General features: G+C 38.0%; 1 protein-coding gene across 1 annotated transcript in view; it reads left to right on the forward strand.

Annotated features, from left to right (window-relative positions):
* Positions 1-26,642, forward strand: part of ACTR3 (actin related protein 3) — a 68,394-nt gene that overhangs the window by 8,560 nt on the left and 33,192 nt on the right. The window contains exon 2 of the mRNA XM_036744226.1: positions 25,272-25,327. Coding sequence (XP_036600121.1) covers positions 25,272-25,327 — 56 coding nt within the window. The remainder of the gene's footprint in view (positions 1-25,271; positions 25,328-26,642) is intronic.

The following is a 26,642-nucleotide window of genomic DNA, read 5'->3' on the forward strand; positions in this document are numbered from 1 at the left end:
AAACAATAGACAATATATTTTGATTTGCCATTTTAGTGAGAGCTCTGCAGTAGCCCAGCTTTGTTTACTAAAGCATTTATGTAAATTTCTATACTTGTAGGCGGTCTGCATAAATCACACTGCAGCATTTTGGACAGCCCTGCTCTATACTACTTAATTTGGTGATCTCATTAGCTCCCATATATTAATTATCTCTATGTTGATGTTTCACAAATCTACCTATCCTACCCTAAACCATCTCACAACTTCAGCTATACTTTAGACTTGAACTGGGTGTCCAGTGACATCTTAAACTCAACATGTCTAAAACAACTTATTTCCCCCCCAAACCTTCCCCCGTTCCAAGCTTCCCTAGTACTGTGGATGGTAACACCATCTTTCCATTTCCCCCAAGCTCAAAACTTAGGTTTCATCCTTGACTCTTCACTCTTTCCCTTCCACCCCTTCCCCCAATCAAGTCTGGTGCCAAAGCCTGTAAATTTCATCTTTTCAACGTCTCTAAAATGCTTGCCCTTTTTCCCTCTGACAGTGCTTCCACTCTGGTGTAGGCCCATATCACCTCATGCCTGGAGTATTCCTGCCTGCATCTGCCTGCATCATAGATACACCATACATCTGCCTGCATCATAGATACACCATACATCTGCCTGCATCATAGATACACCATACATCTGCCTGCATCGGGTCTCTCCCTACTTCAATACATCCTCCATCCAGCTCAATGATTTTTACTGAAGAGAAAATCTGACTATGTAAATGTTTCCTCTCTCCACTCCCCGGCCCCCCCCCCAAAAAAACCCAAAACACAACAACTCCAGTGGCTCTCTATCATCTCCAGGACCAAATACAAAATGCTGTGTGTCAAAGCCTTTCATACCTTATCTTCCTACCTTTTTAGTCTTACACCTATTCCCTACCATGTACTATTTTTCGATTCAGTGAAACTGGCCTGCTTGCTGTTCCATGACCTCACATCTCTTGGCTCCAGGCATTTTCTCTGGTTGTCCTCCATGACTGGAATGCTTTCCCTCATATCTGCTTACTGCCTTCTCTGAAACCTCAACTAAAATCCCATCTTTCTCAACCCTTCTTATTTCTAGTGCTTTCCCTCTCTAAATTATTTCATATTTATCCTGTATATAGCTGGTTTGTACATATTTATGTGCTTGTTGCTACCGCCACTAGGTTGTGAATGCCTGAGGGCATGGACTATCTTTTTCTTCTTTGTGTATCCTAAGCAGTTAGCACTGTGCCTGGAATATAGTAGACATTTGAATGTTTATTTGCTGACTGACCATTTGATTTTTCTTGAATGGCTTTTAAAAATATCTCTTTTGAATGATAAATTTAATGAGGTGCTCTTCCAGTATGCGTTTGACCCAACTGATCCTTGTAGTGATGAGAGGGGAGAGAAGGTTCAGAATAAGGAGAGAGAGAGAGTGTGTGTGTGTGGTGTGTGTGTGTGTGTGTGTGTGTGTAAGTGTGTAGAATGTTAAGCACATATGTGTAGAGGCACAGAAGCAGCAGCTAGGCTGCTGGATTCAGGGAATGGCAAGACAATTACTTTATCTGGAACATAGTGTATGAAGGGGAGTGATATGAAATAAGCCTTGAAAAGTACATTAGAACTAGTTTGTGAAGGGCTTTATAAATGTTTCGTATGTTATCCTAGAGGTAGTGGGAACCACTGAAGATTCTTAAGCAGGAGAATGACAAGAACACATTTTTTTAGGTAGAGTATTTTGGCTTCTGTGTGGATGATATATTGGAGAGGGTTGAGACTGGGAGCAAGGGGTTCATTTAGCAGGCTGTTGTGATATTGCAGCTATGAAGACTTGAACTAGGATGGTGGCAACATGAACAGAGAGGAGAGCAGATGTGTTGTAGAGGTGGGAGCTATAAGATTTGATGACTTGTGAATGTGAGGGAGAGGGAAGACACTTTCAAACTTTAGGATTTAGGGCATACTCTGCAATTTAATTCATTGAATATTTAAGTGTTAGTTCTGCATGGACTGTGGTAGTGAGATGGAAAACAATAGAACCTCAGTCCTCAAGAAGTCTGAGATAACTTGGCAACTAGTAGGCACTTAACAAATATTCCACAGCAAAGAGAGGATATCAAAGTTTAGGTAAGGAAGGGTACCTCCAGTTGGAGGGAGGGAAGGTAAAGAAAAGGATTACTTTTCAGCTTTGATTCCATGTACCATGAGACTTGATAGAACTTTATAAAGTTAATGTTTCAGCAAAGTTAATGTTGTAAGACTCTTTTCCTGTCAATTTAAGTAATAGTTTATTAATACAATAACAGATATAGTAAATATGGAAAAATATTTTGCATTTTTCTTAAGAATGAACTTTATAATGCATCTCGCACAGCAAAAGGTGTTAAAATGCCATTTACTACATACAAATTGGGAACCTTGGTTCAGCAAATTGTAGATTTAACTAATAGCTAATAGAATTATAAGTTTTCAGATCTGGAAGGAACTTAAGTCTTGTTTCACAGATGAAACAAGGCATAGAAATAACATGTTTTTAGTATAATTTCTTCAAGATAGCTTTGGTTTAATATTAATTTCTTAAGTTTTTTTTTAAGTGTTTATGCCTCTTTCCATAAACTTTTAACTTTATAGTAGTGGAAATTTTTGCCTGGGTTGTTGGTGCTATTTACATTTAGAAAAAGGAAGCTTGATTGAAGCTCAGTGTGATACGTTTGAGAGTCTGTATTATATATCTGTTGTAATACAGAAGCATACTGTATGGTTCAAATGAAAGATGACCGTTGAACTCCCAGAAGATTTGGTAATAAGAAATGCAACATTTTGTGGATTCCAGGACAGACTACTTTAAAAATAAACATGATATTCAAACAAATGTACTATTTATCTCAAGGCTTTAAATCTCATCATTTTTTAATATACTGGAATTTTTTCACCCTATACCCATCTGTTAATAAGTAATGCTAAATGAAAAGAGCAGTTTTCAAAGTACCGTATGAAAATTTCAAGGTAATCTAAAGTTGGCATGACTTTTATTTGTAGTTACTTTGGGTATTCCTAACAAGTTAAAATTGTAGGCCAAGTGTGTAATGAGTGTCTACCCATCTTGAATAATTATTTTTAAAAATCTCATTATCTTTAGACCTAGATTTAGCACAAATATAGAACATATAGGGAGCCTACTCACCACTAGGTTATTTTTTATTAATTTTGATCTCCTGGGTTAAATTAGAATAGTTTGGTGGTTTGAACATTGAGAAGTTATTTTACAGCTAAATATTAGTTAAATTGGCCATGGCTAGTTGTTACTACTGCAGTAATAACTAATATAGTATAATAAGGGATAGTTATAAAGGAGCAGTTTGAATGAAGAAAATTGACACCTTTAATTTTGATCTGAGTTTTTTTGTCTCTGAAGTGGACATCCTTAAACATAGAAAAAGATTATAAAGACAAAATGACATTGACCAGTACTTCAGCTCTTCAAGGATACACAGTTTTGTGTGATATTTTTTTTTAGCACTCATTGCGGCTCCTTTATTGATTGCTATATGGTATTGCTTTGGACAAAAAAAGAATGAATTTATTGGGCGAAATTGGTAATGAGTATTCAAAATGAGAACAGGATGATTTCTTTTTAGGGATCCTGGAGTACTGTGGGGTTGTGGTGGGGAGAGTACTGTATTGGTTTACAATATGCTTCATTTCTCTATCAGGGCTTCCTACTCTTCCCACATATTTTTTTCCTAACTCTTCCATAGGCTTTGGCTCTCTTCTTAAGGATGTTGTAATGGTTATAGTATTAATGACCTGTCAGAGATATGAGAAGCTTAATCATGTTTAATCATGGAATTTGGGATGACTAAGAAAATAGTTTGATGTGATTATTACCAGGTCTTCTTGGGAGTATATTCATTTTTCATTTGCATCATAACAATATGCTTCTTTCTTACAACAGATAAATGATGCAGAATTTCAAATGTATCATGCTGGGGCTTTATCCAAGATTCCCAAGTAACTTTTTAAAATGTAAATTCTTTATGAGGAACTTTGAATGGTTCTGTAGGGTCAGGCTTTATTAACACATTTATTCTCTTTTGGATACTTTTATTTTTAGGTCTGCTAGATAGGAGCTAAGAAGTCAGAAGTGATAAGGAAGAGAAGAGCAAGGTTTTCTTTTTCCAAGAGAATTTGCCATTGTGATTTAAGATGAGAGAAAAAACATGATATAGTGGAAATTAGGTTGAAGTTGAAATCAGAGGTCTTGAGTTTAAATCCCAGCTTTGCCACTTAAAGCTTGTATGACTTTGGGCAAGTCACTTAACCTCTCTAGGACTGATCTGTAAAATGATGGTGGTTGAATTAAGTGGCCTCTAAGGTCCACTCTAGCTCTGAATCTGTGATTCTGTGATTAATTGGAAATGTTCATACTTTTCATTGTTATCTTTCAAAGGTGGTGTGATCATTGATTCATAGGTTTTGGATGTAGATGGTCGAATTGCAAATCTTTTTTCTAGTCTGATTGTATTGAAAATACCATTTTCGGGGTATTATTGGGGACTTCTGGGTCACATGACCAAACAACATAGAAGATCAGACAATTTCTTGGATCCTCAGGACCTCTGAAACTAGGAATTATACATAAGAGATAAAGCAATTTGAACAGTCCAGGACACTAAGAATACTAAGGAGGTATGGGAAGTTACTACCTTAAAAAATACTAACAGATAGTTGGTATTGCCTTTTGCTGAGTATCAAGGGGGTTGGGAGGAGGCAACAACTTCCTGATGGTGTAGAGAAGTTCTGGGCTCAAACGAGGGTGGAAAGAAAATATAGGAGACAGGAGCAGCTCGGGAGCTGTGTGTGTGTGTTGAGGGTAGGATGTTCCTAAATTTTCTTCTATAGTCAACAAACATTTATTGAGTACCTGCTATGTACTAGACACTTCTAAGCACTGAGGAATATTGTTTGATAATAAGAAGCTTTACATTCTGAGGAAGGAGACAGCATGTATAGGTAATATGTAAAATTAAGCCTTAGTGGATAGAAACATCCCTGTGAGGAGGCTCATCATAGATGATACTATGGTGGGTAGAGCACTGGACTTGAAATTGGGAAACCTTAAGAATTGTGCCGCAGTTACTTACTGGCTTTTGGGCCTTGATCCTCCCTGGGCTTCAGACTCATCTGTAGAATGGGAATAAGACCACCTGCCTTATGGAGTCATTATGAGGAACAAATAATATATGTAAAATACTTTGTAAACCTTAAAGCACTATGTAAATATTATTATTTCATTATTATTGTGTAACCTTAGTGGACATGATACAAGCAGCTGGGGTAGAGAGAGATTCATTGTGGAGGGGAGAAACAACAAGAAAGACTGCAAAAAGGATGATTCTTAATATTAGTCTTTAGGAAACCAAGGGATTATGAGTGGTTGAGGTGCAGGGGGGAGTATGTATGGGGAACAGCCAGTGCAAAGGCACAAGATAGTGTGTGAGGAACAGTAGGTAGACCAAATAGGACTGGATTGTAGGGTGTGTGGAGGAGAGTAATATGTAAGAAGACTGGAAAGTTAGGAGCCAGGTTGTAAAGAACTTCAAGTGCCAACCAGGAGTTTATATTTGTTCCTAAAGGTAATAGGGAGCCACTGGAGTTTGGGGGATGGAACGTTGTCAGTCTGTGCTTTAAGAAAATTTCTGCTAGTGCTACTGTCGGGGATGGATTAGCATGGGAGAGACTTCAGGCAGAGAGACCATTTAGGAGGCTAATGCAGTATTCCAGGGCTTGAACTAAAGTGATGGCTGTATGAATGAATAAAAAAAGTATTTATTAAGCTCTTAATCTCTTCAAAGCACTGTACTGCTAAGTGTTAGGGGTACAACTAGAAAAGCAAGACAGTCTTTATTTTCAGGACTTCACATTCTAATAGAATTCCAACACATGGAAGATTTCAGCTTCAAGTCATATGGAAAGGTGATGATCCTTAGTGTACAGGGGCAAAGCAGATAGTAATGCCTTTTTTATGTCATTTTTATTTATTTATTTATTTTTGTTTTACATTTTAAATTTTTTTTAAATTTAATTTAAATTTATTTATTTAACACATTTAGTTTTCAGCATTGATTTTCACAAGAGTTTGAATTACAAATTTTCTCCCCATTTCTACCCTCCCCCCCATTCCAAGATGGCCTATATTCTGGTTGCCCTGTTCCCCAGTCAGCCCTCCCCTCTATTATCCCACTCCCCTCCCATCTCCTTTTCCCTTCCTTTCTTGTAGGGCAAGATAAATTTCTACACCCCATTGCCTGTGTATCTTATTTTCTAGTTGCATGCAAAAACTTTTTTTTTTTTGTTTTTGAACATCTGTTTTTAAAACTTTGAGTTCCAAATTCTCTCCCCTCTTCCCTTCTCACCCACCCTCCCTAAGAAGTCAAGCAATTCAACATAGGCCACATGTGTATCATTATGTATAACCCTTCCACAGTACTCATGTTGTGAAAGACTAACTATATTTTACTCATTCCCAACCCATCCCCCTTTATTGAATTTTCTCCCTTGACCCTGTCCCCTTTTGAAAGTGTTTGTTTTGGATTACCTCCACCCCCATCTGCCCTCCCCTCCATCATCCCCCCCCCCTTTTTTTTTTATCTTCCTCCCTCTTCTTTCCTGTGGGGTAAGATACCCAATTGGGTATGTATGGTATTCCCTCCTCAGGCCAAATCTGATGAGCGCAAGGTTCACTCATTCCCCCCTCACCTGCCCTCTCCCCTCCTCCCACAGAACTGCTTCCTCTTGCCACCTTGATGGGAGATAATCCACCCCATTCTATCTCTCCCTATCTCCCTCTTTCAGTATGTTCCTCTCTCATCCCTTAATTTGATTTTATTTCTTTTAGATATCTTCCCTTCATCTTCAACTCACCCTGTGTCTGCTCTCTCTCTCTCTTTTATATATATATATACACACACATATATATATACACACACACACATAGACATATACATACATACACATTCACTTATATATATACATTAACATATATATACATGCATATTCCCTTCAGCTACCCTAGTACTGAGGTCTCCTGAATCATACATGTCATCTTTCCATGTAGGAATGTAAACAAAACAGTTCAACTTTAGTAAGTCCCTTGCAATTTCTGTTTCTTGATTACCTTTTCATGCTTCTCTTGATTCTTGTGTTTGAAAGTCAAATTTTCTATTCAGTTCTGGTCTTTTCACTGAGAAAGCTTGAAAGTCCTCTATTTTATTGAAAATCCATATTTTGCCTTGGAGCATGATACTCAGTTTTGCTGGGTAGGTGATTCTTGGTTTTAATCCTAGCTCCATTGACCTCCGGAATATCGTATTCCAAGCCCTTCGATCTCTTAATGTAGAAGCTGCCAGATCTTGGGTTATTCTGATTGGGTTTCCACAATACTCAAATTGTTTCTTTCTGGCTGCTTGCAGTATTTTCTCCTTGATCTGGAATTTGGCAACAATATTCCTAGGAGATTTCTTTTGGGGATCTATTTGAGGAGGCGATCGCTGGATTCTTTCAATTTCTATTTTGCCCTGTGGCTCTAGAATATCAGGGCAGTTCTCCTTGATAATTTCTTGAAAGATGATATCTAGGCTCTTTTTTTGATCATGGCTTTCAGGTAGTCCAGTAATTTTTAGATTATCTCTCCTGGATCTATTTTCCAGGTCAGTGGTTTTTCCAATGAGATATTTCACGTTGTCTTCCATTTTTTCATTCCTTTGGTTCTGTTTTATAATATCTTGATTTCTCATAAAGTCACTAGCTTCCACTTGCTCCAATCTAATTTTTAAAGTAGTATTTTCTTCAGTGGTCTTTTGGACCTCCTTTTCCATTTGGCTAATTCTGCCTTTCAAGGCATTCTTCTCCTCATTGGCTTTTTGGAGCTCTTTTGCCATTTGAGTTAGTCTATTTTTTAAGGTGTTGTTTTCTTCAGTGTATTTTTCAGTATTTTTTTGGGTGTCCTTTAGCAAGTCATTGACTTGTTTTTCATGGTTTTCTCGCATCCTTCTCATTTCTCTTCCCAATTTTTCCTCTACTTCTCTAACTTGCTTTTCCAAATTCTTTTTGAGCTCTTCCATGGCCTGGGACCAGTTCATGTTTTTCTTGGAGGTTTCTGTTGTAGGCTCTTTGACTTTGTCAACTTCTGTCTGTATGTTTTGGTCTTCTTTGTCACCAAAGAAAGAATGCAAAGTCTGAGACTGAATCTGGGTGTGTTTTTGCTGCCTGGCCATATTCCCAACCAACTAACTTGACCCTTGAGTTTTTCAGTGGAGTATGACTGCTTGTAGACTAAAGAGTTCTATGTTCCCCGTTTGGGGGGGGGGGAGGTGCCAGCTCTGTCACACCAGCACTACTCCTTCCCCAAGAACCCCCAACTCGGACTGGACTTAGATCTTCAGCAGGCTCTTCACTCCTGCTCTGATCCACCACTTCATTCCTCCCACCAGGTGGGCCTGGGGCCAGAAGCGGCAGCAGCTGTAGCTGCCCCACCTCTGCTGCCACCGGGGCTGGAAGCCGAACCTCGAACTCCTTCCACTCCTGCAGCTTTTCCCACTAACCTTCTCTGCTGTCTTTGGTGTTTGTGGGTTGAGAAGTCTGGTAACTGCTGCAGCTCACTGATTCAGGGCACTAGGGCATGCTCCGCCCGGCTCCTGGTCTGCTTGGTCTGCGCCGCTCAGGCTGGGCTCTGCCCTGCTCTGCTCCCAGCTCCGTGTGGGATAGACCTCACCCAGAGACCATCCAGGCTGCCCTGGGCTGTAGCCCTGCTTCCCTCTGCTGTCTTGTGGGTTCTGCAGTTCTAGAATTGGTTCCGAGCCAATAGGTTTTATAGGTTTTTGGAGGGACTCGGCAGGGAGCTCACGCTTTTCCCTGCTTTCCAGCCGCCATCTTGGCTCCTTTTATGTCATTTTTACTGATGAAGTCATATCACTTTATGATGTTCAACCATTTGACAGGGCCACGTACTTTATTTGCATGAGCTTCTTTTCTGAGTCTTCAGTAGCTGTTGCTTCAGCACCTGTAGGAGCTTTTGCCAGGCTATATCTCCACAGAGGTTGCTTCTCAGGATGATGAGCTGAGGGTGCTCGGCTTGGAAGCATTTTGCTGTTTCCAAGGCTTTTGAGTTCAGGGTCCAGGGTCCAGCATTGTCTGAGCAGAGATGGTGTTAAAGTTAGTGGTGGTAGATTGACTTGGCGGGCACATAGCGTTCCTCTCTTCCCTAGCCCCCACTGCTACCCTCATGAGAGCCTTGCCCTGTGAGAGGCAGTTGTGGGGGTTGTGGTTCAACCCTTCTTCACAGAAATTGCTACCCAGGATGATGACTTTGAAAGTAGGACTGGAAGCAAAGCAGTAGTCTAAGAGGGCTGCCATTCTCTGGGCTTTTGTGTTTATCTGCCTCTTGGGGCATTTGGTTAGCAGTTGTTGCTGATGGAAAGTGGAGAGACTAAGACAGGGGTGGGGAACCTGTGGCATCGAGGCCACCTGTGGCCCTCTAGGTGCAGCCCTTTGACTGAATCCAAACTTCACAGAACAAATCCCCTTAATAAAAAGATTGTTCTGTAAAACTTGGACTCAGTTACAAGGTTACACCCAAGGACCTAGAAGGCCTCAGCTTCCCCACCCCTGGACAAAGATGCTTCTGAGAGATGTGGAGAGAAAATTCACAAGGTTTGTCAACTGATTAGATGTATGTTGTAATGGAGGCAGTCTGCTGTAGAAGCTGAGAAGTAAATGGTGTTAAAGGTACAAGTAGGGTAATTGGTCTTGGCAATATGAATCATCTCTTCAGAGATTAAACTAAGGGAGGAGATGGTAGGGACTGGTATTAAGAGAATGTGAGAGGAAGGAGGAGGAGAGGAAGTTTCAGTGGAATGGCTTCAGTTTTTTCAGTGAGGTAAGGTCCTTAGCTAAGAAGGTAGAGAGAAGGAATGCAATAGGAAATTTGAGGAGAAAAGAGGTTTAGAAAAGCCACTGCAATAAATGGGATAAAAGATCTAGCTAGGGTGGAGAGAGGATTACCTTGCTGCTATATGAGAACCTAGTGGAGACTACATAACATAAATTTATAGTGGATTCAGTCATTATGGCTTTGTGACTTCCTCCAGCTCTGTACTAATAACATGTGATTGGGAGTAATCTAGTGTTAGAGTTTGGTAGAGTGTAGTCTGTAAAGGGACAAAAGAGCAAAAGGTTTACAGTAGAGAATGGTGTTGAATTGAACTGCTTCACCAAGAGTTTAAGATTGGAAAGAGGAGAATGTAGCCAGGAGCAAAGGTGATGGATAGCCTTGGAAAATACTGTGGGATGGAGGGATTGGAGGTCAGGATGAGGACAGAAAGTAGATTTAGGAGTAATTAAAGCATAAGGAGAGATGGAATGACAGAAGATTATGATTGGATAAAGGAATTTCATGGTTTTTGTACATGGAAGTACGTGTGATAGCAAGATCAAGGTATCCCTATCCTTAAGTATTATAAGCTGAGGTGGAGTGGAGGAATAGGTCATGAGAGTTTAGTAGATTGAGTAAAATTTTCATTTTATTTTGATATCTTACTGAAATGCCACCAGAGTTTCCTTTGAGTTAATAAGCACTGTGTATATGTATGTATATGTACAAGTATGCACCTGGGAAGGTTATGGGATTAATAGCTGTTCGAGCATTATAATTAGTTCAGTGAAATTGTTTTCTTAGTAACAGCTGAGACCAGCTGCATGTGAAGGAGTGCATTTAAGAAGGTAAGAGAGGCTGGAGGAAGTGGGGGTACAGCATTAGAAGTTTTTAAAGCACTATAGGGCATTGGATAGGCAGTGTTTCTGGGTATAGAGAGCTAGCCTTTTAGTCAGAAAGACCTGAGTTCAGTTTCTACCTCTCTGCCATCTATTGGCTTTTCAACAAGAGCCAGTCACTTAACCTCTCAGTGTAAGATTGAAATTACAGATCTGTATTAGCAGACGAAATTACTGGTCCATTTTAAAAAAAAAAAGATCTTAATTGAGGAAGGGGATCTAAGGGTATGGGAGGTTGCCAAAGACAAATTAAGAATTTCAGAATTTAACTTTTGCCCAGGAAATTTCATGCCTCTTTTCTAGGACGCAGACTTTAGGCAGGCATTATATCTATTTAAAAATTTCCCTGACCAATATAATTTCACATTTACATGTTTAATGCACTTTATTTAATTTTACACTAAAAGAAGATTCTTTTCTGTGAGGAAGGGCTTTCAACCAGTCCTAGGAATTGGACCCATTTTAGCCCCTGTAGACAGTTGGAGTCTTAGTGTATTACTCCAGTTTTAAAATATCGCTGAGAAATGTTAAATATTTTATTCATTTTTTATTCATTTAGTTTACTGATAAGGTCAGTGCACCTGTATAAAACTATCCTTTGCAAGACAGTCATCACATCAGCTAGGTGGTGCGGTGGATAAAATACTGGGCAAGTCAGCCTCTCTCAGCTTCAGTTTCCTCATTTGTAAAGTGGGGATAATACCTCTCAGAGTTGTGAGGACAAAATGATGTATTTGTCAAGTGCTTTGTAAACCTTAAAGTGCTATATAAATGCTAGCTATCGTCAGTAATTATTATCAAATTAATTATTCCACCTAGTTTTTGAAAGTTTTTAGGAAGCCTGATTGAGGATTCTCGCTCTGGGATCGCCCTTCCAACTCTGAAATTTTGGTGGGAGTAGGGGGAAAGGGGATGGACCTGAACTATAAGGTTAAAGAATATTTAGCCCAGCATCTTCAATCTCAGCATGAGATTGCTGTTGTTAAGACTTGAAGAAAGTCAAAGGAGGGCATATAAGGCCTGGGTAGGCATCTGGGAGATTTGGCTCTTGAGCTTAGCACCTGCAAAAAAGAGTTATCCTGTTCTTTCCACCTGCTAGTGTAAGGTTTCACATTTTTCCATTGTTCTGTTCCTTTAGTTATATTGATTATAACTTCCCTAGATATGAACTGTAGATTTTTTGGCGGGATAAACATTTTCTGAACTTCTGAGAGTTATCCTGTCCAGGTAGATCTTAATCTAGAGGTAAACAGATTCTTGAAGGAAAAGTTTTTTTGCTATGTTTTTGTCATAATGTCATTGGATTATCTGTCTTCCTCAACTTTGGGAGGTCCAGTTTACTGTGTTTGCTTTTTAGTATCAAGCTAGCCTCCTTTCTCTAATCTCTGTGTCCTATATGGTCACCTTCATTCTGTTTCGCTACTTTGTTCTATCACATTTTACTTCAAATTAAATTCCCAGTTTTCCAATCTCTTTAACTCTAGCCCTGAATCTCCAAATTGCCTTTTACTTGGGTTCACATTCACCTTTGATGCTTATTTGTATGACCTTGGGCAAGTCATTTAACTGCTGAGCCTCATGAGGATTCCTCATTGGTAAAATTAGGATAACAAAATCTGTAGAAACCTATCTCACAGGGTCATTGTATGGCTAATATGATATAAACTCTGAAGAGATTGTAAACTTTAAGGTGCTATTCAAATGTGACTGTTATCATGATGATTTCCTCATGAACGTCTCATCAAAAACTCAAACTTGGGATTTAGAGCTGGAAAAAGGATCTTGGAGATTTATTTCAAGTCTAAAACCTTCATTTCACAGATGAGGAAAATAAGGCCTAGAGAAGTTAAGTGACTTGTTCTATCCTTCACACATTGCCTGTTTCTGTTCCTAGTCACTTAGGTTCATTATCACTAGATAATAACTCCTTGACAAGCAATTGCTAAAAGTCTTGTAAATTCTCCCTCTGCAGCATCTTTCACATCTTTTTTTTTTTTTTATTTAGTTCCTCACTCACTTGAAGAATACTCTAGTTCGGGCCCTCATCACCACTCAACTGGATTGTGTTATAATAGCCTTCTAATTGGTCTTATCTTTCCTTTTCTTAATCCCTCAACAACTGCCAGAATCTTTCTAAGGCATAGATCTGATCATAGTTACTCTGCCCAAAAATCTTCTGGTAGTTCTATTGCTTCTGGGAAAAAATACAAACTCTTTAGCCTGGCATTTAAAAAATACAATGTTTATTGATGCCTTCTCCCTCTCAGAGAGCCATCCTATTTAATAAAGAAGGAGAAAAAAGGAGAGGGAAAGCAGTTCAACAAAACATAACTAAGACATCAGAAAAATCTTACTTCTGTAGTGTTCCTCACCCATGTTTTCCTTATGCATTGAAGTGGGGAGAAAAGGAAATAACTTCTCATACCTCTTTGGGCAGGAATATAGGTGAGGCCTGAAGTAGATAGAGAAAAGTTCATATAGTAGATAGAACTAGATCAGGGATCAGGGTCAGAGACTGATACATTGTGACAAAAAGGAAAGGTTTTCAGGCATATCATTACTGTGATGAATGGGAGGAGATATAATGGTGATATTTATATAGCTTCTTAAAGTTTGCAGTGCTCTTAAGATACAAAATTACCTCATTTACATATGTATACACATACACACATGTGTATATATACATATGTGTGTACATATACGTATACACACACACACACACACACACACACACACACACACGGACACCTCATTTGAACTTCGTGACAACCCTTTGACGTATCTGCAATATGTGACCTGTTGGGACACCAAGGAGATTAATCTGAATGGAGGGGTGAGTCTCTGTTCAAAACAGTGAGAAGTTAGAGAAGGTGCCATCTGCTTTGGTAGGGTTCTTCACTGGGAGCTCCTTATACCACCAACAAAATAATTTTTAGAAATACTAGAGGAATGACAGAACAAAAGTGCTATTTAAAGATCCGTCTGGAAGTACAGTATGCATGGTGGATAGCTGAAGGAAAGAGATTAGAGTCAGGGAGGTAAGATTGTTATAGTTTCGTTAAAGCAGTGGTTCAAATCAATGGAGCCAACAGAAAAAACTTGCTTTTCCTTTATAACAGTGGCAAGAATAGAGTCAGAGGACCTGAGTCCAAATGCCAACTCTGTGAGACAGGGCAAGTGACTTAACCTTTGAGCTTAGTTTCTTCATCCAAAAAATGGTGGAGTTGTACTAGATGACTTGCCATGCCAGGCCTTTTCTAGTTCAAAATCTATGGTTTTATGAAAGGCTAAAGTTGATGGGAAGAGTTTCTAAATCTGAGAATGATATTATTTTCTACTGTTAGTGGAGTCTTTCTTTTTTTCCTGTATAAGTCAAGTATATTTTGAAATTACCTAATTTCTATATGTGAATTTTTACTCTTCTGTTTGAAAAGCTGTTCTTTTAGATTTTTAAAAATCATCTAATATGGCATAGCAAGTTTTTCCCCTTCAGTTTTAAGGATATGAATATCGTTTGGAATTGTGTCTTAGGGTGCATTTTTTCTTTTTATATCTCAAGCAGCTTTTAAAATGTGATAAACCAGGTTTTGCCCACCCACATATTCATAAAAATTCACAAAAACTTTCTAATTGTATCTTAAGTATGTTCACATGTTATAAGCCTGTGTTCTTAGTGGCGTGGTACAAAGACTGGTAGGTTTGAAGTTAATGCAGAACCAAGTTTTTATCCTTTTTCTAGCACACTAGAATGTGAATGTGCAAGTTACATCTTTGAACCTATTTCGTCATCTGTAAAATGGGGGTTGCAATAACTATATTAGATATTTCATAGTATTTCTAGGAGAATTAAATGAGATAAATATTATGTAAAGTTTTTTTTAACAAACTTTACAATGCTATAAAATGTTAGGTGTTACTGACCTATTATAATTATTGTGGTTTTGCCTGGGGTATGTAGAATGGGTTGCTGTCACACATACTGTAATGTTTGAATTTGGCATTGAAGGTAACAATATTTGTCATTGTATTTGAGGGACATTGGCTTAGAGCAAATTTAGAGAAAATTTTTGTTCCGCATTAAAACTAATTTGAAGCTGAGATTTACAAAGAAAGCAAAGATTCCAGAATAGGGAAAGCTTATATTCAGGTTTGAAAAAGATTATACTACCTTGGACAAGAATTTCACATTTATATAATGCTTTCTTTACATATATTTTGCTTGCAAATTAATATTTCATTTTATTCCCAGATGAAGTGAGACTTGATGTTGTGATTTGTTCAGTTACATAGATAAAAAGTCTTTCCTTGAGCTCACATCTTCTGACTCAGTGCACTGTCTATTATACCATATTTTAGGAAATAAAATATATGAGTGTTTCTGATGGAAGTTGAAGTAGCAGTGATCTACAACTGTGCTTGTACATATTCTTGTACATGGCTTCCCATAAATCAGCCAAATAATGTCTACCCAGTAGATTGGAGACCTTTACCTAGGCCTTTTAATATTTCGTACGTAATAATACAGCACTTGGGTCTACATTTGTTATCCCTCATACTCCTTGAACAATCATTCCACCTACTTTTTAAGTTATACATCTCAGTGACGTCTTTGTTCCACTTCTTGTGCATAAGTCAGTAATATGCTTGCAGCTTACTTACACATGCTGTTTCTCTTTTCATTCCATTTTGGATCACCTAAAATTTTGATTGTTTGGAGAAAGAGGCATTTTATGATTTGCAGCCATATAACAAAACTAGGAGAACACCAATGCCATCTAGCTCTCTAGCTATCTTGCTCTAGGGTGCAGTTTAGGTCATTGAAAGTGCTATATAATTTCTCAAATGCCTTCTATCGGTCTTTCCTCCTTTTCAGTTCTGGCCTCAGTCTTGTAATAGATAGCAGGAGATACTGCTTTCAATGAATTTAAATCTTTTGATAATCTAGCACTGAATGGTACACACACTCACTAACATCCTTTGTATGGTGTGATAAAATGAGCTTAAAGTTAGGGGTTTTGTAGTATTCACAGTCTAGTGTATTCCTACAATCCTCGCTACAGACTACCAGTTCGCTCGCAATATACATTGGTAAAAAGTAAGAATGATTGAAGCTTCAACCTTATCTCCCTAGTCTTCAATAAATTCAGCCTCCTTTTCCCTTTCAGGAATTTTCATTATCTCTAAATATGCCTTGCTCATTCCAAACCTTTTTTCTGCTGCTTTCCCTGACTGGACAGTAGTGTGCCCAAGAGAAATTTAATTAGTGGGCTCTCCTCCTCTTTTCCTTACTCCTTTCTAAATCCTGTCTTTTTCTCAGGTCTGTACTCATCCTACCTTTTCCATGAGGCCTTTTCCAGTTACTCTGGTCAGGAGTTCTCTGAACTTCAATTTTACTTATTAACTATGTAATTCATTTTGTCACTTAAATCACATGCTACTCTGTGCTTAAGAGTTTTGTGATGTATATTCTGGACAGTATTTTATACCACAAGTATATTTTTCCTTTTTTTTCCTAGCAATTGCATATCTACAATTCTAGATTACAGGTACTTGGGAAATCAGGAACTGTACTTTTGTATTTCTTTGTTATCTCTTCACTATTTAGCAAATTATGTTTAAATGTTTGAGTCAGTGAATAAAAGATTCTCTTTTATTCATGGATACAAAAAAGTCTAAGAGTTATTGATCACAGAAATAACCACCATCTTCATATAGGAAAGAATTGCTTAGCATATAATTTGATTAGGAAACTATTTGAGAGGAACTTTTTAATGGTGAAAAGAAAAGTTGAATATGAACTTGGTAATCTTCCCACCTAGTATCTATGTCCTTCTTGTTTATCTCTGTCTGTACAAGTGGGTGGTTCCACTTTTATTTCCTGGTTACCTAGGCCTCAAACTTTAATAGTCATCTTTGACTTTTCACTTTATTCTCATCACTCATATCCATTCTGTTGCCAGGTCTTATCAATTCTAGTCCTGTATTTCTCTAACAGTATTCTCCTTTACATTCCCATTGTAATCACCTTAGTTAGTTCAGTTGTAATATTTTTCTAAGTGGTCTCCCTGTCCTCAGAGTCTTCTCTTTCTAGACTATGGAGTGACTTTATATAAGTTTGAAAGCACTGTAAATTCATACTTCCTTTTTTCCTCCTAAATTCAAGATGTAACCTGTACTAATGCTTGGCCTTTCCAGCAGCGAATTAATGTACATGTATAAGATTTATTTTTCTATTAAGGTACATGTATAAGATTCATTTTTCTACATGTGGTTTTGCTGTCTTTGTACACAGATTTTTAAAAAGTTCCCTCCATCTATTATTTAGAGAAAGTATGGTGGCTTTTGTCCAAAAATTTTTAAAGGTTTTCATGTGGGTTTTTTTGGGGGTGGGTGTCATGAACCCTTATATACCAGTAAGTAAGTGGTCATCTAGCTTTTGTTGGAAGACTTCAAGTGAGAGGGTAACCTGCTGCCTCTTGTGGCAGCCCTTTCTACTTTTGGAACACTATTTGTAGGAAGTTTTTCCTTTCATCAAGCTCAAATCTGTTCTTATTTTCTACCTATTGCTCCTAATCCTGCCTCTGGATCCAAGCAGAACAAGTCTAATCCCTCTTCTTCATGCTATATTCTACCCTTATTTATTATTTATTTACCCAATCTCTTCCTTCAAGTATGTCCTTACTTCCTTCTGTGGATTCTCATGTGACCTGAGCCTAAGCCCCGTCACTTTCGGTGTTGCTGTCATTTAGATATTGTCAGACTTATTGAATCTTTCTTAAAATAACTGAACATAACATTCTAATTGGGATCTGGCTAGGGCAAAGTACAACAGGACTATTGTTCCTTAGTCCTAGGCGTTATCTTAATTCAGCATAAGTGCATTCTTTTTCTTGCCTGCTTTATCACACTATTGACTCATTGAGCTCATAGTTCACCAAAACCTCCAGGTCTTTTTCAGACAAACTGCTCTGTAGTCATACTTCCCTCATCTCATATTTGTGAATTGATTTCTTGAACTCAAGCGTAAGACTTTATATTTATCCCTATTAAGTTTAATAGATTTGACCTATGTTCTAGCCTATCATGATACTTTATAATCCTATCACCAAGTATATTAACCGCCCTTCCAGCTTTGTGTAATCCACAGATTTCATAAGCATAACATCTATGACTTTATTTAGGGTAGTCCCTTGGAGGCTTGTTTTCCAACTTGTAATCCTGCTATTCAAGCACTGCTGAACTTGCTATTTGTATTATAATACATCCCCTTTTTCTCCATCTTTTCCACAAGAATGGCACGAGAGTTTTGTCAGATGCTTTGCTAAGATCTTGCCTGATGTACTGAGCTTAATAACCCTGTCATAAAATGAAATGAAGTTAATCTGGTATGAGTTTATCCTTGATAGAGCCTTGCTCTCTCTTTGTCATTACTGCTTTGTCTTCTGTATGTTTACTATCACTTTAATATTACATTCTAGAATCATGCCAGGAATCAATCAAAATAATTTACAGAGTTCATTATCGTTTCTTTTTATGTAAATTGGGACTTGGTACTTTTCAGCTACTTGTTTATATGAAATTGAGATTCTGATTGTAGTGGGGAATAGGATAGGGGTATCAACTGATCCTATGTATAGGAAACTTCCAGGTGAGGGAAACTTCCTGTATTCATGAAGATTAGCATATATCTCATTGGGGAATTGTTGATCTTATTTTAATTGTGCTTCTCCTGTTTTAGTAGAGTTGTATTTCTGACCAACTAAATTTTATAGAGCTTAAAAATATACCTTAATTTTCTTTATGAGATTGATAACTACTTGAACCTTTGTAAACTGGAGAATTTTTCTAGTTGAAATTATAGCTGAGAACAACTTCTGGGTTTGAAAATTTCATTTGTAAAATAGATTTGTGGCCATGAAACTATAAAATTTATGTTTTTGTCTTTTGCATTAGCATAATAACAACCACATTAAACTGGTTAAATTTATTTTGCTAAACTAAAATCTAGTCTTGGACTACTTTTCTCATTCAGATAGAATGTTTGAGTACATTTTATACTCTTATGTTTTCTAAATGATTTTCTAAAGATTTTCTATTGGGAACAAAAAAGAATAAAAATAGCTGTTATTTATAATTATATGTTTGAAAGATGGAGCAAGGGGCTTGGTGTAGATGACTTCTTAGGTCCTTTTAAACTCTAATTTTTGTAAGTCATTTTACATTTATTAAAATGCTATTATATTAATACCCTGCACTGCAATACTGAATTTTTAACGTGGAATATTTTGTTTTTTGATTCCTGTACTTTCTCCATACATCTCCATCCCCCAAAGTGTGAGTTTTCAGTTATCATCTGTTGATTCTCATGGTAATTTCCCCAACCACTCACTAACTTGAATAAAAAATTAGTCCATAGAATCATTTGTAAAACCAAAACAAACAATAGCCCATTCACTGAGCATTTACTATTTGAAAGATACTCTTATTTTGATCTGGGTTTTCAAATAGATGGTTTCCTGCCCAAGTCACTCTGGAGCTCATAGATTGCATTGTAGTGCCCTCCTAGCACAAAGTGAATGTAAATAGTAAATAGTTAACTGTTTCTCTTTTGGCCAGGGGGATCCTGAAGGTCTTCCCCCCCCCCCCCCCCAGTTTGATTTTTTTTTTTTTGAGTTTTTCGTTACAGGGGCTATCCCTTGATTAACTTGTTAAAGAGGCCTAGTCACTGAATGGGCATTACAGTGAGAACCTGAAAACACCTTGGCCTGAAAGGCCCAGGGTCTCCTAATGCATCCTGGTCCATCTCCAGTCATCCTGGTGAATATCAGGTCACTGCACCCAGATGGCTCTGGAGGAGAAAGTGAGGCTGGTGACCTTGCATAGATAGCCCTTCCCCACTCAAATCAAAGTCAACTGCAAGTCATGTCATCATTTTCCTGCAGTCATGGTCCTCTTCGAGAGCAAAGGACAAACATAACAATTCCTGCCTTTAGGAGCCTTAGTTCTAGTTGGGATATGTGAAAAATAAATAGTATATGTTTCTCTTTGCTGTTTTCCTGCAATATGAATTGTACTTTGGTGGACAAGAGACTGGGTCAGTGGGACTTAACTTCCACCATCGTACAGTGGAAAAGCTACATCTAAGTATGTCTTAATTGACAAATCTAATGGCCTTTTCTCAACTCTCATCCTTCTTGACTTCTCTGCAGCCTTTGCCACTATTATTCACTCTTTTCTTGATGCTCTTGTCTCTCTGGTGTTTGAGACACTACTCTTCTGGTTTTCTTCCTATTTATCTGACCATTTCTTCTCAGTTTATTTTGCTAGATCTTCATCCAGGTCACTTTTACTAACTGTGGGTGTCAGAGCTCTGTCCAAGGCTCTCTTTTATTATCACTTGGTTATCTCCATCACCTCCTATGGATTTAGTTATCATCTCTATGCCGATAATTCTCAGATCACCTTATCCAGCCCAAACTCTGCTGAACTCCAATCTTACATCTCCATCTGCCTATTAGATGTCTCAAAATGGGTGTCCTCTAGATATCTCTAGCTCAGTGTGTCCAATACTGACTTTGTCTTTCTACCCAAACCCTTCCCTGTCTTTCAGAATTCTCACAGTCAAAGGTACCACTCATCCCAGTCCTCCAGGCCGACACCCTAGAGGTCGTCTTCTACTCGTCACTCAATACCACCTTATCCAGTCTCTTGCCAAGATCTGTGAATTTTTATACCTTTGTAACTAATGTTTTTTTCATATGCTCCCTTCTCTCTTCTGAAATTGCTGACACCCTGGTGAGGGCCCTCATGTCTTACTTCTATACTGTTGGAATAGTCTGCTCTTTGGTCTGCCTGCTGCAAGTCTCTACCCATTTTATGACATCCTCCACTTAGCAGGCATAGTGATCTTCCTAAAGCATAGGTCTGATAATGTTACCCCACCAACTCAACAAATTGCAGTGGCTCCCTATCACCCAGAATCAAATATAAAATCCTGTTTGGCATTTAAAGCCGTTCATAACTTGACTTCTTCCTACCTTTCCAGTCTTCTTACATGTTCTGTCTCCTCTTTCCACTCCACTCCCCCTAGGCCTGTAATGCTGTCCTTCATCTTAGCCCCCTGGCTTTCTGGGCTTTCTTCAGGTCCCAGCTAAAATCCCACCTTCTCTAAATAGGAAGTTTTTTTCCAATCCTTTTCATTCCAGTGACTTACTTCTTTCAGTTTATGCTATATATAGTTTTACACATAATTGTTTGCATGTTGTCTCCTTCATTAAATTATGAGCTTCTTGAGATCAGGGCCTGACCGTTGCCTTCCTTTCTATGCCCAGTGCTTAGCACAGTGCCTGCCACATAGTAGATGCTTAATAAATGTTGACTGACTGGATTGGAATGAAGAGGCTTGAGTTTAAACCTGTCTCTGAGGCTGTGTGAACTTGAGCAAGTCACTTCAACTCTTGGGCCTTAGTTTCTTCATAAAGTGAAAGCTTGGAATAGAGAGTCTCTAATGTACCTTCTAGTTCTAAATCTATGGTTCAGTAATCCTATGGTCCTTTTAAGGAAGAGTAGAACTTAAATTCCAAATGGAGAAAATGAAACAAAGAAACACAGTTTTCCAGTTCATTTCATCATGTTTTTGGAAAATGAGTAGAATGTTTTAGCTGGAGCAAAAGGGTAGTATAGAGATATAGTAGGAGACAAGATTGGAAAGAGAGAGGCCAAATTACAGATTTCTTTGAATGCTAAACTAATGACTTTTGCCCATAGGAAGCTATTGTAGGATTTTGAATGGGTTGGAGTACCTTACAGTGTTTTAGGAAGATTTAACATTTATTTTCTCAACAAGTATTCATCAAGCTCTTACCCTGTACAGAACACTGTGGTAGTTGCTAGAGAGAATACTTTGAAATGTCTTTGATCTTTGATCTCATGAGTAAAACTGCCTTTCCTATGGTAAAGTTTATGTCTCATCCTGTATGAATCTTGCCCATGCTTTCTCATAAATCACCATTGGGGATCCATTTGGTATGTTGGGCATCTCTAGATCTGGGCATGTTGCTTAGGATCTGACCATTGGTTATTCTTTGCTCATATTATGACTTCTCTGTCTTTTTTTGGTAGTATGACTTATGTCTATTGGAGTTTTTTGTTGGTGATATGTACTTCTCCATTGTTATTTAGGTGACATGAAACTTAAATTTGGAAGTTTTGGTATTTCAAAGCTTAATATACAGCTTCACCAGAAGAATATTGATATATAGAATATATTGATATAAAATATTTATATATAATACTACTCCTGCGTACTCATGAAGCTTACAGTTTAGTAACAGTGATATATAGGATAGACTAAAAAAGGAGGGACAGGTACTTGAAAAGGAGACTTTTACAGTAATTCTTATTTGCTGAGGCACTATGATGATGGCAGCTAGGTAGCTCATTATATAGAGTGATGGGCCTGAAGTTAGGAAGGCCCATCTTCCTGGGTTGAACTCTGGCCTCAAACCCTTAACAACTGTGTGACCCTGGGCAAGTCACTTGACTCTGCCCCAGTTCCTCACCTGTAAAATTAGCTGGAGAAGGAAATGGCAAACCACTCCAGTATCATTGCCAATAAAACTCCAAATGGAGTCATGAGTTGGACATAACTAAAATGACTGAACAACTGAACTATGATGATGTCAGTGTTAATGAAATGGAGGGGACATTGGCTGTGGTGAAGTTGAGGAAGATTACAGAGGATTCTGGTGTATTGCATGTGAAGGGAGAGAAAGAAGAATGAGTATAAGATGATTTTTCTAAGAGATTGCTAGTTAGGACCATTGAGAAAAATAAGAATGGTGAGAAATAGGGTAATTACTTAGGATTCTAGCAATTTGTTTTTTCAATTTTCATTTTTAAGATAGAGTTGATTCCTGGGCATGTTTGAAAGCAGAGTGGAAGGAATTATGGGGGGGAGGGAGGGAGAGAGAGAGAGAGAGAGAGAGAGAGAGAGAGAGAGAGAGAGAGAGAGAGAGAATAGTACTATGATAGCTTTTTGATTGTCACCCTGTCTTCAAATTTCTTTCTTTTCTAATCCGTCTAATCCATACAGCTGCCAAAAGCACTCCTAATGCATAGGTCTGACTTTTTGATTCAGTAATTTCCATAGCTCTCACCATTGCTTATAGGATAAAATACAGATCTAGCCTGAAATTTAAGTCCTTTATGTGATTCTAACTAATCTTCCTTTCTTCATTTCCCTTCAGTCACTCTACATTCCAGCCAAACTGAAGTACTTATACTAGTTATTTTTCCCTGCCTCCAAGAATTTATTCAGACTCCTCCATCCCTGCAGTGTTTTCCTTCCTTTATGTCTGTCTTTCAGAATCTTCCTCTTCTTTCAAAGCTTGACTCTGGTGTGCCACCTCTTTCAGCAAAGGGTTCCTGATAACTCTGCCCTCTCCCAAAACTATCTCACATTCCTCAATATGAATATAAATTCACTGAGGGCAGGAACTCTGTTTTGTTTTCCTTGTATCTCCAGTGCCTTGTATACATAGAAGGTAGAAGGTACTTAATAAATGCTCAAATTCAATTGGATCTCCCCCCCCCCATAAACATTTTTTTTACTGCTTCATAAGATTGCACCAACTTTATTTCAGGATCATGTGAAAATCTGTTTTATCTATGAATGAGTGAAAAAGCATTTCTCAAACGCTTAGTTTCAGGCACTGTGTTAAGTGCTGGGGATACAAATAGAAAAAGCAAGACAATTCCTGCTCTCAAAGAACTCACAGTCCTATTGGGGGAGACAATCAATATAAAAGAAAGTTCAGTTTCTTGGTGCGTTGAAAGGCTCCAAAGACCTAAGGTTATGTAATATAAGTAATTAAAATGATATTGCCAAGGTACTAACGTTACAGAGGCAAGACAGGTGATAAGGTATGATTTTAGGAGGCAGTAATAAGACAGATAATAAGGCCTGGTTTTCCTCTATCTTATAAGGAAAAAAATGGAGTTTTGGGGCAAAGGAGGAATACAAGGAGGTAGGCCAACCCTGGTGGTAGAGGCTTTTTCTGCTACTTGACATTTCCAATGGATTCAGGTTAGTCAGGGGAGGGGTTGAGGAGAATACACTTCGCTCTTCCCAGCACCCATCATTCTGGAATGGATGCATGAGACATTGACCCCAAGACAATTTCTACCTTAGGCATATAGTTTCAAAACATGATGCTTATTAAATGTCAACTGTTAGAGTTTTAAATTGTAAAAGTCAAAAGTCCTTTTTAAATATTTAGGAAGAGAATGAAGAATCCACTACAGCAAGGTTCACATTTTTAAAAATTAAATTTTTCTGCTCTGGATCACTACTGATTAGAGAAATGCAAATCAAAACAACTCTTAGATACCACATCTCTCCTGTCAGATTGGCTAAAATAACAAAACAGGAAAATGATAAATGCTGGAAAGGATGTGGGGAAATTGGAACATTGTTGCAGTGCTGGTGGAGTTGTGAGCTGATCCAGCCATTTTGGAGAGCAGTTTGGAACTATGCCCAAAGGGCTATAGAAATGTTCATACCCTTTGACCCAGCAATACCACTTCTAGGGTTGTATCCCAAAGAAATCACACAAGTGGGAAAAGGACCCATATGTACAAAAATATTTATAGCAGCTCTTTTTGTGATAGCAAAGAATTGAAATCAAGGGGATGCCCATCAATTGGGGAATGGCTGAACAAGCTGTGGTATATGAAGGTGATGGAATACTATTGTGCCATAAAAAATGGGGATGATGCAGACTTCATAACAACCTGGAAAAACCTACACGACATAATGCTGAGTGAGCGGAGCAGAGCCAGGAGAATGTTGTGCACAGCCACAGATATATGGATTCCGTGAGGACCAACCCTGACATACTGCGCTTCTCTCAGCAACCTAAGGGGCAAGGACAACTCCAGGGGACTCACGATGGAGAATGCTATCTTCATCGAGACAAAGAACTGCGAAGTTTGAATACAGACTGAGGCACACTACATGCTCGCCTTTTTTGCTTCTTTTTTTGTTTTTGTTTTTGGGGTTTTTTTTTTTGGTTCTGTTTCTTCTTTCTCATGATTCATTTCATTGGTCAAAATTCTTCTCCACGACTTGACTAGTGCATAAATTAATTCAATGCGAAGTTATACATGACAGTTATATGAGATTTCATGCCGTCTTGGGGAGGGAGGGGGGAGGGAGGGGAGAAAAACTGGAACTCAAAACCATGTAGAACCGTGTGTGGTAAACTAAAAATAAATAAAGAAATTAAAAAAAAATTAAATTTTTCACACACTTTATAGTACATGTCATTATATAGAATTTCTTTTCTAGGGAGAGATGACTATTAAATTTCAGTATTGTAGCGAATTAGTTTCACATGCTAATGAAGGGTTTTACAGAGTGCTATCTGTTTTTCAGGTATACAAAACTTGGATATGCTGGAAATACAGAACCACAGTTTATCATCCCTTCATGTAAGTACTGCCTCAAATGAATGCATAAACAGATTTAATATTGTTCCTGCTTGCTGTAAACTTCTGTCTAATTAGTAAATAATTCTGCCAAAATAATAGACATATAGTTTGCCATATTTGAAGTGTGCCACATATTTCTAAGACTCTGAATAAAGGAATGACTTCACTACAAATAATACCTTTAGCATTAAATTAGATTTAGAATTAAAGTTCTTCTAAAAGAAGAAAGGATGAGATTATTAGTTGTTAGAAAATATTAGACAAAATCCTTTCCCTGTTCACCTCTTTTTTTGTTTTTGTTTTTAAATATTTTATTTTTTCCTAATTACATGTAAAGACAAATTTTTAAAAATTTTGAGTTCCAGATTTTCTCTCTGTCCCTCACTTCCCCCCCTCCTTAAGATGGTAAGCAATTTGATATAGGTTATATATGTGCAGTCATGTAAAACGTTTCCAAATTAATCATGTGGTGAAAGAAGAAACATCAAATTGGGGAAAAAAAACCACCTTTAAAAAAAATCTATTTGGATTGTCTTCCTCAAGGCCTTGTTGACGTTGCTTTTCATGGGTATGGGTAGCAGATTCCCTTCCATTACAGACCCATGGAGTACTGTCCTTTGGTTTATGATTAGGTAACCACTTTTTGCAGGACTTGTATCTGTTGTCATTCCTGTATATCTCATTTTAGGCTCCATTTGCTTTAAAATGAGGTATTCCATTTCATTATCAGTTGATCTATTTTCCGCCACTACAGGTTTTTGCTGATTATTTTAAGTTGTATATTTGTTTTCTATCTCTTATGTGCTTATAGCACCTCAGCTGTCCTCCTTTCTTACATTCTCGCATACATTCTTGGGGAGCATTGCTGCAGCAAGCGCATTCCTTGAGTTTGGGTAGCTTGTATATCAGGGTCATTATGGTGATGAAGTGTTATTATTTAATATTGAACAATGTATTGCCATTTAATCTTACCAATGACTTAGGCTTAATAATGCCATTTAATCTTAACAATGACTTTTAAGCTTAATGATGCTTGTAGTTGTTGAGTCGTTTTTTAGTCGTGTCCAACTCTTTGTGATTTCATTTGGAGTTTTCTTGACAGACATACTGGAGTAGTTTGCCATTTCCTTCTCCAACTCATTTTGTAGATGAGGAACTGAGACAAACAGAGTGAAGTGAGTCGCCCAGGTTCACACGGCTAGTGTCTGAGGCCAGATTTGAATTCATGAAGATGAGTCTTCCTGATCCCAAGCCCAGTGTTCTATTCACTGCATCAAGTAGCTGTCCCAAAGATATCTATAATATGTCCTGTGAT

Source organism: Trichosurus vulpecula, chromosome 2 (genome assembly GCF_011100635.1).
Source record: "Trichosurus vulpecula isolate mTriVul1 chromosome 2, mTriVul1.pri, whole genome shotgun sequence".
NCBI classification, from domain to species: domain Eukaryota; kingdom Metazoa; phylum Chordata; class Mammalia; order Diprotodontia; family Phalangeridae; genus Trichosurus; species Trichosurus vulpecula.